Source organism: Medicago truncatula, chromosome 3, assembly GCF_003473485.1.
Source record: "Medicago truncatula cultivar Jemalong A17 chromosome 3, MtrunA17r5.0-ANR, whole genome shotgun sequence".
Classification (NCBI taxonomy): domain Eukaryota; kingdom Viridiplantae; phylum Streptophyta; class Magnoliopsida; order Fabales; family Fabaceae; genus Medicago; species Medicago truncatula.
In genome coordinates this window covers 45,594,747-45,617,831 of record NC_053044.1, presented here as the reverse complement: position 1 = coordinate 45,617,831, position 23,085 = coordinate 45,594,747, and the positions used below count along the sequence as shown (strand labels likewise).

Below are 23,085 nucleotides of genomic sequence, written 5' to 3'. Positions count from 1 at the left end.
TTTCTTGCAGCGACGTCGTTTTTGTGTCCTTCCTCTTTAATTTTAATTCTTTTACACTATTTATTGTTTTTAGATAGACGAGATAACAAAGTCATATAAACTCACAATACAAAGTGTAGCTATCGGGGTTCAAACTCCGATCATACGTTCGGCCTAACAATTTCGGTACTTTTATCAGTTGAACTAGAACTTATGAGACTTACAGTAAATTTTTTAAGTTAACTTTTCAAAATATCTGCAAAATAACTATAAATATTTTTCCTAAAAAAAAAAAACTATAATATTTTAAAACAAGAATGCACATGTACTATTGTGTCAAAAAAAAGGTTAAATATATTTTTGGTTCCTATAAATATACCAACTTTTTGTTTTAGTTCCTCTAAAATTTTCCTTCAACTTTTAGTCCTATAAAATTTTGAATCACTACTTTTGGTCCCTATTTTAAAGTAAATTTAAATATTTTTTTAATGAAATTGTACAGAAATGTGTAGAATATTGTAAAAACATTTCCCAAAAAAATTTAGAATTTTTTAAGTAAACATACATTAAATATGAATTTTTAACCATAAAAAAAATATAAAAATTCATATTAAATTCATGTTTTGTTAAAATTTCTAATTTTTTTTGGGAGAGATTCTTATAATATTATGAATTTTTCTAGAAAATTTGATTCAAAAATATGAATTCTACATATCAGTTTACTTTAAAAGAGGGACCAAAAGTGAAGATGGAAAATTTTTAAGGGACTAAAAGTTGAAGGAAAATTTTAGAGAGACTAAAACGAAAAGTTGGTCTATTTATAAGGACCAAAAACATATTTAATCAAAAAAAATGCAAATCAGCACCTGCATTAAACTAAAAACTCACTGCTTAAAGAGCCTTAGGTTAGATTATTAGCTAATGATGCTTTTGGACACACAAGATATTTTTCTCACGTATCATTTTAGAATTGACTAAGAGATAGGACAAAAATAGGGTGAGAGGATGGTCAAAAATTCAAAATTTTATACTTTATTAAATTTTGGTTCAAAAAGTAGTTTAAAGATGAATATCTTTTAAGTTTTGTTGAGAGTTTGGAAGAGAGGGTTTTGGAAAAAATGAGGTAGTTGGTGGAAGAAATAGAATTTTTTTTATCCATAATACAAAATTTCCCTCATTTGAAGGAACTCAAAAATTATATTGGGGGAAGGTTTTAAGGGTTTATATGAATTTTTCAAATTTAATATATGTTGTGATGATATTCTTAAAAATTAAAAATATATTAATCAATAAACATTAGTTTATTATTCTCGAAAAAATTGTTCTTTCGAAAAATATAAAAGATTTTTCTAAATATTCCAACCCTCCATTCCCCTCCTCTCCATACTCCCAAATAGAACCTTGCTTACCAACTTGGGTGAGTAAATTTCATTACTTGATATCAAATAGGTACTCTGATTTAGAAGAAGAAAAAATGGGTGTTGTATAGAAAATAAGAGTTTTTTTAAGCTCTCTTTGTGAATCTTACATCATTCTAATTTAAAAATATTAACATTTAACTATATGAGATTATTGATCTATAACATAGCATAGAGTTATTAGTGACATTCTTGAATATTTTTTGGGTGCTCGATTGGAGGGATATGGTGTTTCTTATATCTCCCCTCGATATCTTAGCTCCCTTATGGGTTCACTCTTCTCCCCCTTATTGTATATTGTATTTCTCATTTCGCTCAATTTCTCATATCTCTATCTCACTCTCTCATATATATCATATATTGTAGTAAATTTCGTATTATTTTGTTTGCGATGTCCATTATCCGTCAAATACATGACAAAAATTTGTACAGTATGCTTATCTGCTATATTATGAATGTTTATTGTCAAATTTGTTCAGTATGTTTATCTACTCTATTATTAATTTTTATAGTTTTGCATGTCTATAATGAGGACAATCATCGTGCAAACAAGTTTGTTGTATTTAGTCTTGTTAATTTAGGAGATCATTGGTGGAATTGGTTCATTCTTTTATTATTCTTTCTTTTCTTATTAACCTTTAACTCGAATAATTCTAAATTACATTTTACATATCCTTGGACCTTGAACGATTGTTACCATTTCTTTAAGATTCATTGTAAATAAATAGCAAACAAGGGAAATGCTAACAAGTGTCTTTGAAACACTCGATAAAAAGTTTAGAATGAAAAGTTTATTTTAAGATTTGTATATTCGACATATTGAAACATAAAAAAACAATTTTTTTGTGCATAAAAATTATCAATTATTTACATTTTTAAATCTTTAGCAAGTGCTCTAAAAACCATATATGTTTTGAATTGTATTATAAACCCCGTTCAAAAACAATGTTACACTAAACTCTGTAATTAATTGATAATGTAAAATATTTGTATGCTTTCAATACATTATACATATGAATTAACTTCATATTTGTATGTAAAATATGTGTACGTGTGTGTGAGAAGGGATGAGTGTTTTTGTGAAAAAGTACCAAATTTAGAGATAGTCATGTTTAGAAAAGAAAAAACAATTTTTAGAAATTTTTATTTGTTTGTAACATCTATTTATAAAAAACAATATATAGTCTACGAAAAAAATATATAAAAGCATCACCTTAAACAAACAATATATAATTTCTACTTTTCTTCATAAATTTTTATTACATTTCAGTAAAAAAAAAAAATGAATTTTTAAAATATAATCTTATTAAATAGCACAACTAGTGTTCTTGTATGAATAAACACGAGGAATCTTACATGAACCAATGATGTAAACTTCAAGTCTTTTTTTTTTTGTTGGTCGAAATGTAAACTTCAAGTCTTGATGTTGGTGATCACCATGTCCTCTGCTCATACGCTTTTTCTCCAAATGAGAGAGGTGTACCTATTAAAACACTCTTATACCAAGGTAAGTAGGATGGGTTGAATGGTCATATATGAGGGAGGGGTATTTGAACTTCTATGTGCTTTAATTAAGATCATCCTGAGGTAGGTGTTAATGTTATACGTTAGTGTACTTGAAACCCGTGATAGACGACGGAGGCCGCTTATATGAGAGTTAAGCGGATTTCTTGATACGTGGAACCATATAATCACATTGGTCCTTGGTGAATTTTTACCATTTGATGATGTTGGGAATAACTTTCTCGCCATGCCACCACCCTTGTCCCTTTATATGATGTACCCATGTCTAGTTTCTTCCTTGTTGGGCTAAGCAATTAGATCTTATTTGTTTGTGCTGTGTGAATTATGTGGTGTTTGACCAGACCATTATTTCATGACTGCTCTTTTGGGGTTGAATTTGTTCTTTAAACCTATTAAAATAACGTTCAAAAGATACCAACCATACCATTACAACCATTTTCTTATAATTCTTTTTTAAAAAGGAATCACTTTCTTGTAATAATCTCTACAAAACTCCATCCCTTTAAATTATATACATTTTAAGTTATATTTTTGTTATTGTATTTTAATATTTTAATTTGCTAAAGATACAACACTTATTTGAATTAGGGGTGGCAAAAAAAATTCGTGCTCGCGGATATCTGCGTATAAAATCCTTCATGGGCACGAGGTGGGTAGCTAAACGGATACTCGTGGGTATAATAAATGGGTATTTAATTACTCGTTACTTTATGAACACGGATTTGATGGTACCTGTACCCGCGGATATCCGTACTCGTTAATAAATTAATTAAATTACTAAAATATTCATGTGTGTGTGTGACGAAGGTGGTGAAGAGTAATGTTAATTAAAGAGTAATTACTAAAATACTCGTTAATAAATTAATTAAAGAACGTAAAAAACCATTCAGATTTGGCTGTCAATGTTAATGGTGGTGAAGAGTAATGTTAACATAAATGAGGTGGGTGGAAGACGAAGGTGTTACTGTTGAGGAAGATGAATATTTCATGAAAATTGATTGAATAGGGTGAGACACATGATAAGCTTTTAATCTGGTCCATTCATTTTTTATCTAAAAGGCTGATAAGTGTTCTCACCATTCTCACATAAGTTGCCCATTCTCGTGTGATATGCCCCCTATATATAGATATAGAAAGAGTTTGAAAACATTAAATTTAACTCAATCTTGAAAGATATGGATGGTGACATTGATATAAGCTGTGAATGACATTGTTAGTGAATGCTATGAGATTTTATTTGGAGATTTCTATGCTTTTATTTTAGATGTTTATTTGGATTTGAGTATTTTGATTTTATTTCAACTGTTGCTTTTTGGATTATGGTATGGATTATGAAATTTGAGTGAAATATGTTTATGTATGCATGTTTAATTGTCGAAGTTTGTAGGTAATTAAAAAATATTTTATTTGTAAAAAAGTAAAATAAAAAATTCATGAGTATCCGCGAATATTCGTGGGTATCTAAATACCCGTGGATTACCCGCACAGATATGGAGACGGGTATAAGTACCATATTTATCCAACTGCTCGTACCCATAGATACCCATTGACATCCTTAATTTGAACCAAGAAAAATATTTCAAAAACACAACCTTAAATCAATATTATTTGAACACAATTAATATAATACTTCTTATATTTAGATTAGAACAAGAATAAACTTAAAATGAATAAACTTTTTAGATTAGAACACAATTAATGGCGTCAAAGGCCTAAAATTTAACAAATGAATAAACTTTTTAGATTTATTGAATGATTAATGTATTTTGTTGTAAATATAAACTAAATCCCATGTCTTTATCAATTGAGTTTCTCATTATTTAATTGAATTGAATTTTTTAATTTTTTGTGTGTCCAAATAGTTTGATTGGGCTTGTGCCAAGTAAGCATCAATATTTTTTCTTTTTTTTTTTTAAACAAGTAAGCATCACTCTTAAAACCAACGCAGAAAGAATAAAACAGCGAAAAGTGCACACATTTGAACTCGGAAAAATAGTTTCAGTGCAAGAAGAACAAAAACGCTAGGGTTTTTGCGTTTGATTTGTGTTTTCACTTTCGTTTCACACTCTCAACTTTTTTTCAAGAACCTCATGATGAACGCTGATCCTTCTCTCCCCGTGTTAACAACCGAGCAGATTCAAAAGGTGCCAACTTTTTTCCTTTACCAATTTCTCTTCTTCATTACCCTTTTCCCTTTACGTTGAATTTGAGGTTGTAGATTCATCTTTACGCTCATTTTCATTCTGGGATTCGAAAAAAATGTAAACTTTCGCGTTTTTTCAATCACCCATTTTTTATTGTCTCATTCACGTTTAAGAAAATGTCACACACATGTGTGACAGTGTGTGGTGTTGTTTTCTTTTGCTTTCCTTGTGCCCTAAGCTATTAATTTGTTTTTTTCTCTTTCGTTAAATTTTTCACAATCATTGAATCCAATGTACGCATAAACTTCATTTATTAAGTTATTTCAAACCGGGTCATGTTGTTATTCATCAGTATATGAACTTTTGTGAATCAATTTGATTGAATGCATGATGCACTTTTGGTGAAAAGTTTGGAACTTTAATTGAAATAAGATTTAATTTGTATATACTGACAGTGTAAAACTTTTTTTTTTTTTTTTTTACATGTGCATCCAATCAAATTATCATAATGATGCCATTTTTTTAGATTAGTTTCTAAGATATCTCTAAAAATATTTACTTGATGTGATTTGATTGAAGTAATTATGTGTTACCTTACCTGAGTTTATCCATGTGCAGTGCTTGGAGGAGAATGAGGAGTTGATAATGAAAATACTGGAAGGTCAAAAGCAGGGGAAGCACAGCGAGCTCGGACCGTGAGTAGCCTTTTTTTTTACTGTGTTTAATTTGTATTGCTTTTGTTTGTTTCTAGGTATTATCAAGTGGTTTAAATTTCAGTTGCATTATCTTTTCTGCTGTCATGGGTCTGAATCATTTTGTTTGTATTGATGAATTTTATTGCATACATTTTAGTACTCTGTGGTAGTTAGTTTGGAAACCCTCTACTTTACATAAACATGTTATCCCTTTTTGGTTGTTTTTTGTCATAGATTATGTATCATTTCATATGGTCATTAGCAGATTTATTACTGAAGCTGTGGTTCAATTGACAAATTGCTATTTGTGCTTTGCTAACCCTTGAAAAGAAAGGAATATAAGTTATGGTTCTTAATACTATTAATGTGATCTGATACATGAAACTTAATTAATGTGAAAGAAAGAATCAATGAAGAAGTGTGTAAAAGTAGTATGTTTCATAATTCATATGCAGCCAACATTTAATTGTATGATGAATCTAGAAGCTAAAGTTTTAATACAAAAGGTTGCAATTATGAATTACATCATCATGAAGCACATGGTAGAAATATTGTATCTTTACATTTTAACCATTATATCCTTTTGTACCTTGTTCATTCTTGCAGTGGTGAATTATCTGGTCCTAACCTAGTTAAATTATATGAGTTATAGGAAGAACACCATTTTAGAAGTAGCTTAAACTGATGCTAAAATAGATTTTTTGTAACAAAGTGTAGTGTACTCAAACTAAGTGCTCTGAAAAGAAGAGGATGATAGATTTTTTCTTTCTTTGATGTTGAGGATGATAGATTTTACTACATGATTTTGGCTATAAATGCATATGTATTTTATCACATTATCACCCATTCAATCAACAATTTAAATTGGTAACTCTATGTCTTCAAATGAACTTCTCACTTTAGAAGAGTTAAATCCATAGAAAACATGTCTGGTATTTATTCTTCTTATTCTTTTTGTGATATGTGCACCATGAGCTGATATCCACTTGTTTGAAAATGATTGCGCTGTCAAGTATTTGGGTTGCCTAAGTAAGTGCTCTAGATTCTCATATATTTTATTATAGCCTGTTACATTAAATTGTAATTACTGACGCCATTTCACAAAACAGAATAGTATTTATGTTGTCCCAAATTATTCGTCTTTCCGGTTGAAAAATATAAGCTAATGTTTGGCAGACAAGTTAGAACAGAACAGAAAATGTTCGATACGTGTTAAAAATAAAACATGACTTGAAGAAACGGAGTGCTTATACATTTTGACTTCATTGCATAGAACGGAAGCAAAGATATCAAGTTCCATTCTTTTCATATGCCATACACTACCTTGGTTGTATTTGTTATTTAGTTTGAGTTTGTTTGTTGCAAGTGTCATTTATTTACTATATGCTGTGGTTGCCTTCTTAATTGTTATCTATGGCTAATGGCTTTATCATAATTTGTATCTCTGCTAATAATAATCAAGCTTGCACACTGGCTTCTTTATGACATATTCAATTAACATGATACAGATATCAAGCCAAGCTTCAGCATAACCTGACTTTTCTCGCCAAACTGGCTGATTTTGGACCCCAGGCGAGGCCACAGGCACAAACACATTCTCAGGTTGTTAAGATAATGATTAACCAGCAAACCTAGGTTTGAATTATAATTTATAAGATTTCGTCACTTATGTTAAAATTGTTCCACAGGGGCAAGGCATGCAGCAGCAACATCAAGTACCAATGCCACTGCAACGACCAGACTTTGCTGTAAACTCAGCTTTTGATATGAATGAGCAGCAGCAGCTGCAACAACAACACTTGACAATGTCTTTACAACAGCCTGATCTTTCCGCTTCAAAGTTTGCTTTCCAGATGAATGAGCAGCAGCACAATAAGCAACCAACTTTCTTCCAACATCAACTTTTTCCTGAAGGCATGAATAGCTTTACTGGTACCAACAACCGTGGCATGCAAACAGGAAACAACAATCTGCCAGATATGCAATCATTCGAGTACCAAATTGGATCAGACGTAAGTCCTGGTTGGTCTTAGGAGTAGTCTGAATTTGGATCTTGTGAAAAACTGGACATATACAAAACCATGAAATGTCTCTCAACTTCTGAAATACTATATGTGAGACTGTCTTTCAAACTTTAACAATGATATTTTTATTTGATATTGAAATGGGAAACGTTTATTTTAGTTGAATTAGCTGTTATTTTTAGTTTCTTTTCGAAGTTCTACAATGTTAATGCTGTTTTTTTAGTTTTTTCCTACCTGTTATGATATTCATTCCGTTATGTAAAATGCTAGCGTGTAAAGTAAAAGATAGGGTTAATAGTGCTTTACCTCCAATATAGGTCATTTCTGGTTTTTCCCTGTAATTTTTTTTTTACTTCGGCAGTAAACTACCAAGGAAAACTAAAAACTCCGGCAACTGCCGAGCAAACCTCAAACCTTTTTTTTTTTTTTTTGACAAAAACCATAAATTGTCATTAATAATATTTATTGATTTTGAATGTTTCAATCATTATTTTGGTACGTTTCAAACAATTGCAGTATTATACTTATGTGTATATAGCTTAATAAGAATAACATTTAAATAAGTGTAAAAATTAAGCATTTGATTATTGTTTTGCACATTACTTAAATACAAATAATAATAAAAAAAATCGTTAAAATAATTGTGCACAACGATTTTTTTTTAAGGTATAATATGTTGTTATATTTTTTATATTAAAATAATTGTGCACAAAGATTTTTTTTTATTTAAGTAATTTGCAAAACAATATTCAAATGCTTAATTTTTACACTTATTGAAATATTTTTTGAGGACTTAAATGCTTTTTATTTTTTTGATCAAGATTTAAATTTTATATATATATATATATATATATATATATATATATATATATATATGCATAAGTATAATACTGCAATTGTTTGAAATGTACAAAAAAACATTCAAAATCAATAAATATTATTAATGACAATTTATGGTTTTTGTCAAAAAAAAAAAAATCAGGTTTCAGGTTTCCTCGGCAGTTAACTGCCGAAGTTTTCAGTTTTACTTGGTAGTTTACTTTCGAAGTTTTCCTCGATAGTTAACTGCAGCCGGTTCCATAATTCGGCAGTTAACTGCCGAGGAATATTTTAGTAAATTGCTAGTGTGACACAGCCAATGCATATGTGTCAACAACGATTCTCAAAAGATAATACATTCAGCTCTTCAGAAAAGAAAGATAATGCCCATCCAATTGTTCGATAATATTATTATATGCTTTTCTATACCCTTACCAACATTGGTGTGGCACAAGTGGGAGAAGTTTGAGTCTCTTTAACTATTTGATTAAGGGTTCTAAAACATGTGTTGTGAAAGTTCAACACATGTTAGTCTCTTTAAAAAGTCTTGGTCACATTTTAGTATCTGCCGTTGTTCGTGGTAGACATCTTAGTTTTAAAAAAACATACGAAATTATTAATTCATAACTATGTTATTTTCATTGGAAAAAGTTGGTTATTTACTTCAACATTTTTATATAATTTGCTATTTTTGTATTTCTTACAAATTCAATGCATTTTACTTTAAAATGATTCATTTATGTTGTAATTAAATGATTGATCATTTTAAGAAATTATAAACCTGTTTAAAACCGTGCAAAGTAGATTTGTGAATATAGCTTAAATGATAAAAATTTGTAGAAATATTTGATATGTTGGGACGTAGGTTCGAACTCTCAACTCTTCACTCATCAACACTTGGTGTTTAGTTGGGCAGTTAAGTTTTTTAAAATAAAAATAAATAAAATTTGTGTAAACTAGCTAGTGTGTTATTAATAGGGTGGCATTTAGGGTGGGAAGGGGAAAGATTTTCCCACCATGGGCAAGTTGATTTTAGCCATTGGATTAAATAAAGAACACACTTTTATCATAGTCTCTCTATACCAGATTTTTTTCATCATCTTCTTCAATCACCAGATCTGAAAAATTGGTACTCCATGTTGATCCCCCATCGTCCCAACACCTAGTTGTGTATTTTTCACATCAAAGGAGCCCTTCATACATTATCGGCTACACGTATATTTAACTACAAACATTGAATATTTTAAATTCACAGCTAACTGCAAGCACTGTCCCACCATACTTTTCTAAAGAAAAAATTTAAGCTCCACAGCTTGGATACAACAACCATGGAATTGTTTAAATTTTGAAATTATCTCAATGAATTAAATTTAAATTCCCATATCATCTGAAAGTGCATCATTCATTTTCTTTCTTTCTTTCTTTCTTTAAGCTCCACAGTTTTTTTTTTTTTGTTACCTTTGAGCTCCATAGTTTGAATACAACTATCATGGAATTGTTTCGATTCCCGTATTTTGAAGCTCCATAACTTGATCTCATAAAAAATGAAGTTGATGAGAGATTGAAAGAGTTGGGAATTTGGACACATGGACTTGGTGGTGGTTTGCTCGTGGTGGGTGAGTGGGGATGGAGGAGAGAAAAGGGTGTGGGAGATAGTGTGAAAAAATCTAGTGGTGAGAGACTATGATAAAACTATACTCTTCATTTGATCCAAGGATTAGAAATCAACTTTCCCATGGTGGGAAAATCTTTCCCATCCCACCCTAAATGCCACCTATTAATAGTGGTAGGGTGGGAGAGGTGGGTGAAAGGGGTTTAAAGAGATGGAGATGGGAGAGTTGAAGAGATCTCCAAACCATCTATCTTCTAATAATACAGTCAAAATAAAGAAAATATTAATCCAAGTCTTGTCATTTCCCACTCTTACAAGACACTAACCCAAACAATGAGTTTCTGGCTCCATTTTGCTCCCTTCCGCTCTCATCAATGCTCTCCCAAACAAAGCTTTTAAGTTTTATTTGAATAGGAAGAATATGATGTAATGAAGTAATACGAAGTATGGATTTTAGTGTTTGGATTTGTAAGAACAATGAATTTCATTCCATACCACTTGATAGAGTTGGTTGAAACTTGAAATGAAACATCTTGAAATAAGTCTCACATTATCTAAGAAATAGGGGGCCAAAGTTATATATATTAGCACAAGTCTTTTGTTACAGAATGCACCAATAAAAAATACTCTAAGTTTGTATTTGATTTTCTTATTTTATCCTATAACACTCTTTTATTACAATATTGAGAGATGTAGTTAGATATTTGTTTTGAAGAGTGTCGGCGAACGGAGGATTGTGTGGTTCTTGAAACAAGTCTACATGTTGTAGATTTTTTTGCATAATGTTATTCTCTAGATGATATTCGTCAACAATTTTTTTTCTTCCTCCAGTTTTAGAATTTTCCAAGCTATATCTGTGTTGTAATTGTGTTCCTTAATTTCTCTATGTTGTTTATTAGAGCATTGTTTGATCTCTCACACATAAAGAAGAAGTGTAATACAATGAAAGTATTGTTTTGAAAAGATAGGAAAGACTTGGAACTTAAGTATGTCCACTGTGACCTGCCTCACTTTTCTAAGAACCTCTATGGTGCACAATTCACGGTAGGAATAAAACTGCAATGTCAAATTATGCTGTGAAGTTTGTCCTAGATAAATTTGATAGAAGAATTAATTTTGAATTAAGAAAATTCAAGTTCATAGTGTATTAACATGAAAGTTGCACCATAAATTTTCAGCATCATTTTGGCATGCAAAATTTTTTAGAGTGATTTAGCATCAAGTGAAGTGTGTTTTTCATAGTGAAATATGATAGTTCTTTTCAACTATGATTGTTGGTGTAGACAATGAAAGGATGTTGTTTTGCTTTTAATATATTTGATCGACTTATTATTTACACATTTTTAGTATAATCATTGGTTATGTATAGAAATGGCAGATGATGTTCAACATTTGGTCTTAGAATTTGTAGTTAGGTCTAACACAATCCGACAAAATCGAATTGTGATGTGAGGATTGACTCCACTTATAAACACTTATCGAGGTCATCTTTCAACCGAAGTCGGAGGTGAGGATTACCCCCATTTATTTAGATCATGTCTCAACTGATGTAACCCTCTTTAACATTAGGAAGTTACTACTATGAACATTGTTATTGTTACTTGCACTTGGATTGGGTGTTGAACCAACAAACTTTCGTGCCATTTAATTTGGGAAAGGAGACTTTTTTTCCACCATAGGAAAGTTTTTTTGGATTATTGGATTATGCAAGGAACATAATATTATTATGGTCTGTCAGTACCAGAAATAACCACTCATCCTCTATTATCATCTTCTTCTTCTATTCTTCTGACGCCTCTTCCATGGCAGTTGCCGCTTACAACCACTGTTTCCGTCGCCGTATCTTCCTCTCTCACCTCCATACTTCCGACGTTGGCTTCACAATTGTGGATACTTTTTACTCTATCCTCTTCACTATTTCTTATTTTCCAAAACCATGTATGTGTTCTGTTTAACAATCGAAACTAACTACTTCTGATTTCAACTACACATCAGGCTCATTCTTCTCCTTCTCTCCATCATCACTGCCGACCGCCGTCTATCCTCTTCCTCACGTTAGCGCCGTGACGATTCTTCCCCAAAACAAAACAAAATCAAAAACTAGAAACAACACAACCTCAAATCAATCTTTCAACAGCTAGATCTAAGTCTGAAATAAAATAAAAAAATATCATAAAGTCATTTATCAAAACAATGATGAACAAATTATCAAAAGGATCCAGAATCAAATTCTTTGGAAATAGATTTGGCAACACAAACCAGAAATAGAAAACAACAAACGCGTTTTTTGAATAATTCTGTTTGGGTTAACAAGTTGTTGATGATGGTGTTTTATGAGTTTGTAATGTTCACGGTGATGATGACTGCGTGAGAACATAGAAGAAGGAAGCAAGCTTTTGTTTGGTGGTGGTGATGGTGGTGGTGGGTGGGGACATGGAAGATTAGTTGATTTCCTGTGTAAAATTCCAGATCTTAGAGGATGAATAAAGTATGGGTGGACCATGATAAGATCAATACACCTCATTAATCTAATGGCTAAATCTAAATTTTTCCATGGTGGAAAATAACATTCCTTTCCCAAATTAAATGGCACCACAAACTCTACATCATTGAAAAACAGTAAAAATGGTGGTTAAAAAGACACGAATAAGGGTCAAATGCATTCATAAAATATCTCCTTTTTTTTTGTAGAAAAAATATCTCCTTTATTTTTGCTCAATTATACTTTTTGCATTCATTTTAAAAAATGCAAATATATACCCTTTGTATTTTAATAGCCAAATACCTCACTTTTGAATCAGTCTATAAGGTGTCCAATTAATATCATAAATTTGAAAACATGTGGCTCTATATTCTTTATACGCCTGAAAATTATAGTAAAGAAAATCAAAAGAAGCAAAGAGAAAATAAAAAAATAAAAAACAAGTAATTGTAATTGGCGTCTTAGTTTTTTTGAGAAATTGAGAGAAATCTAACTTCAACAATATAATTGATTGGTGTTTCTTTAATTATAGTGACTGCTTTAAATCTTGATAGACTCAATCTCATCCCAATCTACAAAAGAGAAATAGTTCCTATGTAATTTTCACATGGAGAGATTCATGAATGTTACAAATGTTGGCATGTGAGAGCGCCCGAGTAAAGATTTTTACACTAAAAGTACGATAAAGACGCCCGGATAAAGATTTTTACACTACAATTTGTACAAATTTTTAACTTCATTCTCTTAAAATGCTCATTGAAATTGTAACCCATCTTAACACGCCGGTTGTTAATAATCAAATACGCAGCGATTAAAACACAAAATTTGCACGGTGAACCAATTTTCATGGTGAGTGATCACACTTTCTCTAGTGTTAAATCAATTTATGTGGTGAAAATTACATCCAGAGGTTGTTAATTTAATATGCTCAAGTACGCAGCAATTAAAACACACATGAATAATTCATTAATTTTTCAGAACATAAATAGAATTTTAAGCAAGAAATCTTCTAATAAATTTTTGGAATTGATCCATCCTTGCCTCCTACGATCTTGCTACAGGCAGACCAATTTACCAAGAAATAGAGAACGGACAAATGGGGCGTTGGCAATTAGAAAATGATAATTTCATTGATATTAATCTTTCAAGCATTCACAAAAAATCAGTCAAAAGATGCAATGCAGGCATAAATATCAAAGCACCAGACCCAAATTTTCGGAAGCACACTAAATTAAAACCGAAGGGGAGATATAAATTACTGCAGAATATGGGGATAGCGCCGACAACTCAAATCATAGTTTGCTTGAAAACATTCTCCCGCAAACAGGTAAAACAGGACTATATATGTTTCCATCCTCGACCTGGCGACACAGGTTAACCTATGCCCCTCCACCTTCCCTGAATATAAACAGCAATTGAAATTATGAAGCATGGCATAATTGATACATATGCTTGAGCTATTCAAAATGCCGAAAATTTGTATTCAGTAAAAAGTATTAATACTATATTTGTTCAGATAAGATAAATCTTCACTACCAAAAAAAAGATGAGATAAATCTAAAAAACGGCACGATTGTTCCCAGACAGAAATACCAGAAACACATGCATGTATTGTTGTATTCTTAAATTAGAAATCTGGGAGTGACGACGGAGTCATTCAAATGCAGTTTTTTCAAAAGAAACTATATACTAGCAAACATAAATAGATCAATGAAAATTCAAAGCGAACATAAATAGCATCTTAAGTGTCAGTAAGAAGACTCACTATCTTCGAGAAGGGTACGCAGCGGCAGTTGACCTGTTTAAAGAAAAAGTTAAGTATGATTCCATATTATCATTTCAACAGCCAATGTATATTATCATTCAGCAGCCAATGTCAAACTGGGTCTGCTGTTTAGAAATGAAGTTTGAAACTAACCTTCCATTTACTGGGACTGAATTTTGAGCACTGATCATACTTAGTCTGTCAAGACTTCCCCCGTTTCCAACAGATAATTGTGCAGAAGGCTGGACATAACTATTTTCAGGAGAATCCTTGGGTTTACTCAAAATTTTAACATTCGTAAGACCTCCAGCAACACTGAAGCACGCCCCATTGGAGTCAGTTGAAGGAGATTTCTTTAAGCGGTGAGATTGAGCCATTGGAGTAACTGCTACAGTAGGCATATATGAAGAATAAGGAGATGATGCTGCGGCAGCTGCAGCAACTTTTGCAACAGCAGCGGTTGCAGCAATCATTTTGTGTGCCCCGTCACGGAGTTGAATAAAGTCACCCTCAATCAAAAATAACTGAAATGATAAGGGGAAAAAACCCATCAACCTCTAATCAAATATGTTGCCGGTGAAAAATGTGAAATTGAACAAGCAGACAACTCAATGAAAATTGCTAGCCAACCAAAAATATTGACAGACAACTTGGCATGCAGTTGTCTTGGATGGATGACCAGATCCCACCACTTCATTGCATCCAACAATCAGCATTTAGTTTCAGTGTTGTCAATTGTGAATCGTAAAAAAAAATAGTGGTTTGTTCAAACTCTGCTACACAACATTGCTATAGTGCAACTATAGTCGTTATTTCACAATATTTTGTAGTAGAAAGTGTATCGCAGAACAATAAGGGTTTGTTCAAACCCCGCTATATGCAATATAGCGCCACTATAGAGCCTTATTTGATAACACGGGCTGATTGGTCTAAAATTTTAGCAAATTACATCCAGTTGCATATCACTACACTAAATTCTATCTGTCCAAACGGTAACTTCTAAACTTACTTCAGGGTGACTAGTTACAAAATCTTCCAGCTTCCCAAATTTTCTTTTGTAATCATGCCAATGTAGAGGTGCAAGCATTTTGCCCAGTCTGTTAGGGAGCTGTTTTTAAAACACAAACCAAATAAATTACACTAAGGTAAGCAGGGGAAGACAGTATCTTTCATAAAATGTTAGATGGTTCACACTTAAACCACAAACACTAACCGTTGAACTGATTCGAATTCGTCCAGCAGCTGGAATAGTGCGCACAATGCATGCTAACAATGACCTTTCATCAAGAAGAGCAGCATCTGGAGCCTTTGCAATGGTTGTTGAAGTTGTCTGCACAGTCGAGGCGAATGCTTCAGGCAAGACAATATCAGAATTGTTCTGAATCATTTCACCAACAGAATGACTTGCAACAGATGATGTATTTACAGCAGAACTTGCTTGCTCAGCTAATAATATTTGGCTCGCAGGTCCTTCATCATTAGATGATGTCACTGGATTCTGCTCATGTGGAAGAAAAAAATTGTTAGCTCCCACCCTCTCAGCTGTAAAAGCATTATTCTAATTGCTTTTTTCCTTAAAAGGCACTTCTAAAATGGGGGAAAAAAAAAATGATTTGTCATTGAAGATAATAAGGGTGCGTTCAAACTTTGATGTTAATAGGTAAAGAAAGCATTTTGAATAAAATCAAGGGTGAATATGCCTTTTTACCATCTTCAAAACAGTCTAATATTTTCAAAAATATTGTGGTGATTCCTGAACAAGCTTCAAAAGCATGAAGACTCTTTGAAAGCTACTGTGCGCTTTAATTTAGTAGGAAAACCAAAATATCTTGACATCTTTGTAAATTAACGATTTACAATGAAACACAAATAACCACCATTTAAAGTAGCATTTGAAACCACCCCCCAAATGAACTTTAGTCTATCAAACAAAGAAAAACAAGTAAAGCATCAAACAGGGCGGAAAATTCCGAACAAACCTTCATTTCACCATTTGGTTTAAAAGAGTTCAACCTCAAGGCCTCAGAGAACTGTGAAGAAATCTGTTGTAAGCTTTGTTGGGAAGCAATAAGTAGATCTTTATCAACCGACTGAAGAACCTTAGAAAAAATCAATTATTCATCAGCTGTTATATTTAATAGACAAATATTGGGAGAAAAAAACCTTCAAAACCAATAGTCACCAAACCTGTGTTTCCCCGGTGGATGATGAAACCACAGTATGTGCCTCCTCGCCTTGGTGAACATGAGCATCCAAGTAGTCTCTAGTAAGAGTTTGCCCATTAACAGACATGTCATAATTAAACTTTGCATCTGATCTGATCAAATTTTGATCAGCTTGGGATGAGGCGGCATTATCCTGCATGGATACCTGCAAACCCTCTGAAACAGCCTGAAAAAACAAGTATAAATTTTAAAACTCCAAAAGTTAAAAAGAGAAAGAAAAAAATAATAATAATAAGATCTGGCATATATGTAACACTAGATACCTGTTGATTTTGCCACTGTTGCATAGGTGACATTGTGGGCACTGGATGAAAATGTCCAACATGAGACTGAGGGACATGTGATGCAACAGAGTTGGGCACTCCTTGTTGATGCATAACAAATGGATGCAAGGCAGTAACTTGACCAGGTGGAAGGTACGGGTGGGGGACAATCAGAGATGATGGAGCAATAGCGACACCATGAGTATGATCAGTCTGAAAATAACCACAACAGTATTGTAAATGGGTAAGAAATGTCATTTTCCAATCTCCTGACAAAACATGTCCATCAAATCTTATATCAAAGTAAAAGACATGGATTACAAGTTTACAACATAATAAAAGTATTGATCAAAGTCAAAAGGTATAACCCACCTAATAACATGGGACAATCTTTGATGTACTTAGAAAAATTAAAAGTAAATATAAGTTCTATAAAAATTAACTCCTTATTAATAGGGCTGAGGCTGTGGTATGTACTATTAATTAACATCCGGGTTTGTACTAAAAGAACTAGTAAGATACCATAACTTCCAAGCATTGGGGGGGATGGGTTGCTCACTTGGTTGAGCTAAGGGATTAAAGAAGTTAAAAGTTAAAGGTTCAGGGTTCGAATCTTGGCAAGGGAGAAAATACTAACATAACTATCAACATACTAACATTTGTCATTAAAAAAAAAAAGCACCATCAGTTTGATCCTCGTAAATTATCTCATCAGTCAACCAAAAGATTCAACATTCCTGTTTAACAACTATCTCAATCTTCAAATCAAACCATTACATGTATTGCATTTTCAATAGTTTGTTTTGAAAAGATATCAATTATCACTTTGAACCTCCTAGTCTGGGCACAAAATTTTCAATAGACCGGCACAAGGCAGAGCTAAAGAACACCAACAGCCATGTATAGCTACTCAGTCTCAAATTTTGTATTCACTTCAGGAGGAGACAGGAGTGAAAGCCATTTAATGAAAATAACAACAGCTGAAATTAAGTGTGTATAACATGTATGTCAAAATATAAAATTGTTTAGATCTAAACTTCACATTGATGGTGTTAGCATCTCACTTCTTCTCTAAAGCTCCTCATTTTAAAGGAGCAGATTCCCTTACATTTGGTTCATGAGAAGATATACAAACTACTCTAGTGCTCCGATACCTTTCTCTAAAGCTCCTCATTTTAGAGGAGCAGATTCCCTTACACTTGGTTCATGAGAAGATATACAAGCTACTGTAGTGCTTTGATACCTGATGAAAACCCACATGGCACTTTACAAAACAGTCATTCATAACCTATGTCATTATGAATCTATGATCTCAAATGACATCTTGAAAGAGTTGTTTTAGGTATAAAATCAAATGGCATGTAAGACGCATTGCAAATAAAATTTCTGGGAATAAAACAAAAGTAAAATGCTTAGCTGTTTATCTATAATTCATTAAATGAAGCACTGCACCTGAATTGACGGATTGCCTGAAGTTGAAAATGGAGGACCGTTATCTGAGTTCTCATTTGTAAGGAGACCAGTATTTCCACCTGAAGCATTGCCTCCATTCAAGTCAAATTGATTTCCATTTTCCTGTCCATATGGAGCTACGTTACTTTTCGAATTTACTTGGGACATTCGAGAGTCATCATTGTAAGTTCCAGTCCTCTCTCTTGCATCAGCTAGCTCAAGCTGTAACTGCTGCATAGCATGCAAATGATGCCTCTCCATCTCTGCAAACTACCGCCACCAAAAAACAAGTATAGAGTTAAGCAGCATCCATCATTATTTTAAGTAATGACATGACATACTATAACAAACCAAAAAATGCTTATAAAGCTCAGAAGTTCAAATTCTTTGAAAATAATTCAAAGAATCTACAAAACCAAATCACAGCTGTGAATTGAATATCTATTTCAAAACGGTGCAAACAAAGACACAAGTACAAAAGGACATACAACAATATTTGGGGTAAAAAATGAAACATAATCCTCGTAGAAGATAAGAAATGTAGATCAACCTGTCTCTGTACATTCATCCATAGCTGATTATATTGTTCCGTGCGCTCTCGCAATTCAGCCTGTAATGACTGGTTTGTTGTTGATTGGAAAACATCCATCTCACGAACACGGGTTATCCATGCTTGAGCCTCTCTAATCTGTTCCTCTTTAAACATAATTGTCTCCTGCGCAACCCTATTCTGAAAGAAACATCAGCTGGCCACGTAAGCGAATAAACTTTAAATAAATTATTTTCAAAAGAAATTACATAAAATACAAGCATGCTACCTGTTCCTGCAACTCAATAAGTTGTCTATCTTTTTCTTGAATATGTTCTTGCAGATCATGTATTTGTTGTATATGTTGAGCTCTTTCCGCTTCTGAATGATCACGCTCCCTTCTGCAAAACGATTTGCTCAATGAAGCAAGCAGCGAAGGATGAAAGCAAAACTTAAAGCATTGCATAAATATGGATAAAAGAATAACCTGAAAGATGCTAGTTCTTTGTTTTGCTCACGAAGAAGGTCTTGTTTAGCCCACGCCTAATGAAATAATTGAAGAGATTAGCATGAAATCAAGAGACTAAAATAAGATCCAGAAAACCGAAATAAGATAGTTAAGAGGCATTCAACACACCGCTTCATTATCTAGTTTAATTTTATGTAGCTCCCTGTCTTTCTCTTCCATTTTCCTTTCCAGCTCATGAATTGCACGCTCCCTTTCACAAAGTTGCTCCTGCAAGGCCAGATAAACAGTTTTTTTTAAAAGCGACCAACAATTCTTAACCAGTAGGAGGCTAGGAGCAAATCTTTAAACTTAAAAGTACGGTAACTTAAGGATAAAGTGCCCCTTTAAGCCATCAGAATATAATAGTTATGTCTGCTACACCAGTGTCACTAAAATTGTTATAATCTCCTAGGTGTTGTAAAGGATACAATTAAGCATCTAAAAGTTTGGTTTTCTTTTAACACCTGACCTGAGGAAACCAATTTTTTCAGAAGTTATAGATCAGCCTAGTCTTGAGTATCCAAATATACGTATGAAATGTTTAAATGTACACCTGAAACTTGCTGGCATTGTTAGCATGCTCCTTCAGTTGAGCATCATAGGTGTTTCGCATTTTCAACAGCTCAGATCTGGCGATGATTTGAGCTTTTAGTTCAATCTCCATTTGAAGTATTTCACGCCTTTGACTAACAGCACTAAGGATCTGCTGCTGTAAAATATCTATGTCTAGTGTTCCATCCATTGTCATCGAACAAAAATCAACATCCAGGGGCTCTCTTCCTTGCTGCACCTTGAAAAACAGTAAGAGATTATCTTCGGGATCTAGATCCCTTAAAACTTAAAGGCAGGTTCTCACACCGAAACCTTACCTCATATATGGTTCTCTCGTCCGATTGCCCAAGTTTTGGGTTTTCTAACTCCTGCACCCCAAAAAAAGCTAATCAACAACCAAATCAACCAAACACAACAATTAACAGCAACAACAAAATCAAAATTAAGCTCCCTTTTACATATCTTACACAATGGTAAGCTATCAAATATTTGGTACTCAAATCTAAAAATCTTTACTCGGTAAATGAAACCATAAGTTCAAACTTTATGGTAACCTTAAACTTCAACAGCAAAAGTCTGAACTCTAAGCACATTCAACTTAAAAATAGCAATCAGACTACATTGTTCAAATGGCCAGCAACTTGAAAGTAAAGCACATTCCAATCTCAATTAAAATTTGGATTCAATGCAAGCAACCAAAAAAAAAAAAAAGACAACTGAACCCGACAGTAAAACTATAATCTTCGCTCCAAACATCATGTGACATCGATTTTCTGATGCATAAGTCATGGAAAAGTAAGAAAACTCGCTGCTTAAAACGACAACAGCAAAAAAGCACTGCAAAAAATGGTAAACCCTAATCATCATAAAATGGTAAACCCTAATCCCAAATCAATGCCTAAAAACACCCAAAAACCCAAATCAACTACGATTAACTCCAATTAAAAAAAAACGCTTTTCTCTGCCACGCACAAACCCACACTACAAAAAAACAATGTGAAGTGTTTTAACATCAAATCAGTACCTCATCATCAGGGTTTCTCGCAGAATGATGATGTTCAGCAACAGCACGCCATTCTTTCCGTGGCGGGGTCTGCAACTGAAGAGCAACGCCGCGAGCGGCGGCAGCTGCGGCAGCCGTGGCCTCCATTAAACAACAACAGTCGAAAGTGCCCCAGAAGGGGGAAAATAAATAGAAAATTAGAAATCCCTAACCCTAGAAATTGAAATTGAAATTGAAAGAAGAAGAAAAAAACAAACTTCAAAGTAGAAAACGATGCGATTAGGGTGAAGAGAATGAAATGAGAAAAAGGGTTTTTTGGTGAAAGATGATTGGTTGTGGCGAATTTCGACCGGCACGGTGTGAACACCATTATATACACCTTTTTCACTACGTTGTTTTACTTACATTTTATGTTATCGTCTCACGCTACTTACAAGCGCGTGCATCGTACTCTGCTTCTTTTTGTCTGTTTTCTCTTTGGGCCTTCTCTATTGCCCCCACTCATAAGTTTCTTGAGTTACTTTTTGCACCTTGTTAAATAGCATCACTACCAACGTGATTGATTCCCGTCAAATCTGGAATTAAAATGAATAAAACGGTTTTGTCATTGAGTCATGCTTAACCCCAACACAAGTTTCATGAGATTTCACAAATTATTCATTCGCAGTGTATAGCATTGCTCTAAAAAAACATACATGTTATTTTTCTCATTGTAGTTTATGTAGTTATTTCAATAGTATTTAAATATATGGGTTAAGATCCTCTTCATTTATGTGTTTCTCCATTTCTTCAATTTGGAGAGATAAAAACACATAAAATCTTGAAAAAAAGTAAAATATAATTAATGATGGTGGGACCCACTTAGTGGTAGGACCCACAATCTATTTTTTGTGTCTTTCTCTCTCCAACTTGCAAAACTCCATTTATTTTACCAAATGGAGAAGATCTTCACCCTAAATATATGGGTGAAGATCCTCTCCATTTGACAAAATAAATGGAGTTTTGCAAGTTGGAGAGAGATAAACATAAAAAATAGATGGTGGGTCCTACCACTAAGTGGATCCCACCATCATTAATTATATTTTACTTTTTTTCAAGATTTTATGTGTTTTTATCTCTCCAAATTGAAGAAATGGAGAAACACATAACCCCAAATATATATATTCGTTGAAAATGAATGTGATTTTCATTTTGTTACATAGCATCTCTGCCAACGTGATTTCTGTCAAATCCAAGATGAAAGTGCATGAGACTGTTTTTTTATTGAGTTATGTTTAACCACAACACAAGTTTCATGAGATTTAGATATTGTTTTATCCCAAAACTGAATTAAACCGAACAAACTCGATTATTATTGGTTTAAGTATCGATTTTACATCATCGTCAAACCAAATATGTTGTATTTATATATTTTTTAAACAATCTTACATGTTACTTTTCTCGTTTATGTAATTATTTCAATAGCAAACGTGCTTTGAGTCTTGAGACTTGCGCTGCCCCTCATGAGCTCCTGTTACTCGACTAATCTAAACTTTTTCTCATAAATAATATTCATAAAAAATTGAATCGGAGCAAATTGTTCTTCATTGATTGTATGGGATTGAAAAGGTTACATTAGACACATATTCTATGTATGTCATTGTATTACTCTTTGGTATTTTCTCGTGGTGAAAATGGTTTTGAGAAATAGGGGCAAAGCCATGCATGTTATTGGGGTAGTTTTGGCTATAAAAAAAAATAAAAAAAAATAAAAAAATAAAAAAACACGAATAATTTAGTATGTTTTTAAATTAGCTACCTCAATGATATATATTAAGCTACAACAGTAAGTTTATTTGTTAAAAATTAATAAGTCAAAAGATATCCATTTATTTGATAGATGTACTTCATCTTATGTTGAGAGTGAAAGAGAGAGCCTCGTCGTTATACTTCAAAATATTTGTAGAAGGTTTTTTTTTTTTTTAATACTCTAAGGTTTTGTTTGAGAGTTTTGAAGGAAATGAGGAAGTGGAAGAAATATAAGACAGTGGGAGAAGCGGGTTTTTGAGGTTGAGTTTTTATTCATAATACAAAACTCTACACATGGAAACT

General features: G+C 32.8%; 2 protein-coding genes across 4 annotated transcripts; one reads left to right on the top strand and one right to left on the bottom strand.

Moving 5' to 3' along the window:
• Positions 1-4,870: 4,870 nt before the first annotated feature.
• Positions 4,871-7,949, top strand: LOC11425200 (GRF1-interacting factor 3). Its single transcript, XM_003602284.4, has 4 exons — positions 4,871-5,065; positions 5,684-5,760; positions 7,269-7,362; positions 7,449-7,949. The coding sequence occupies exons 1-4, from the start codon at positions 5,012-5,014 to the stop codon at positions 7,791-7,793; spliced, it is 570 nt and encodes a 189-aa protein (XP_003602332.2). The 5' UTR covers positions 4,871-5,011; the 3' UTR covers positions 7,794-7,949.
• A 5,859-nt stretch (positions 7,950-13,808) lies between these two features.
• Positions 13,809-21,354, bottom strand: LOC11430812 (uncharacterized). Of its 3 annotated transcripts, none has more exons than XM_024778239.2 (16): positions 21,016-21,354; positions 20,309-20,359; positions 19,993-20,229; positions 19,569-19,667; positions 19,419-19,474; positions 19,221-19,332; positions 18,953-19,132; positions 18,403-18,672; positions 16,951-17,163; positions 16,650-16,853; positions 16,442-16,561; positions 15,676-15,960; positions 15,472-15,570; positions 14,616-14,986; positions 14,463-14,495; positions 13,809-14,095 (listed from the first exon to the last, which is right to left on the bottom strand). In XM_024778239.2, coding segments are annotated over exons 1-16 (2,457 nt in total). In that variant the 5' UTR covers positions 21,142-21,354; the 3' UTR covers positions 13,809-14,094. The 3 variants fall into 3 exon arrangements, with proteins under 3 accessions (XP_024634007.1, XP_024634008.1, XP_003602331.2); XM_024778240.2 differs by having other exon boundaries at positions 16,442-16,552; XM_003602283.4 differs by having other exon boundaries at positions 19,993-20,223; positions 21,016-21,353.
• Between the last annotated feature and the right edge of the window lie 1,731 nt (positions 21,355-23,085).

Excerpts from the sequence above, each read along its gene's own strand:
- LOC11425200 (XM_003602284.4), top strand. The coding sequence starts at position 5,012 with ATGATGAACGCTGATCCTTCTCTCCCCGTGTTAACAACCGAGCAGATT. Across the intron at positions 5,066-5,683 it reads CAACCGAGCAGATTCAAAAG|TGCTTGGAGGAGAATGAGGA; the intron begins GTGCCAACTTTT and ends ATCCATGTGCAG. Across the intron at positions 7,363-7,448 it reads AGGCACAAACACATTCTCAG|GGGCAAGGCATGCAGCAGCA; the intron begins GTTGTTAAGATA and ends ATTGTTCCACAG.
- LOC11430812 (XM_024778239.2), bottom strand. The coding sequence starts at position 21,141 with ATGGAGGCCACGGCTGCCGCAGCTGCCGCCGCTCGCGGCGTTGCTCTT. Across the intron at positions 18,673-18,952 it reads GGATGAATGTACAGAGACAG|TTTGCAGAGATGGAGAGGCA; the intron begins GTTGATCTACAT and ends TGGTGGCGGTAG. Across the intron at positions 16,854-16,950 it reads AACAGTGGCAAAATCAACAG|GCTGTTTCAGAGGGTTTGCA; the intron begins GTATCTAGTGTT and ends TTGTTTTTTCAG.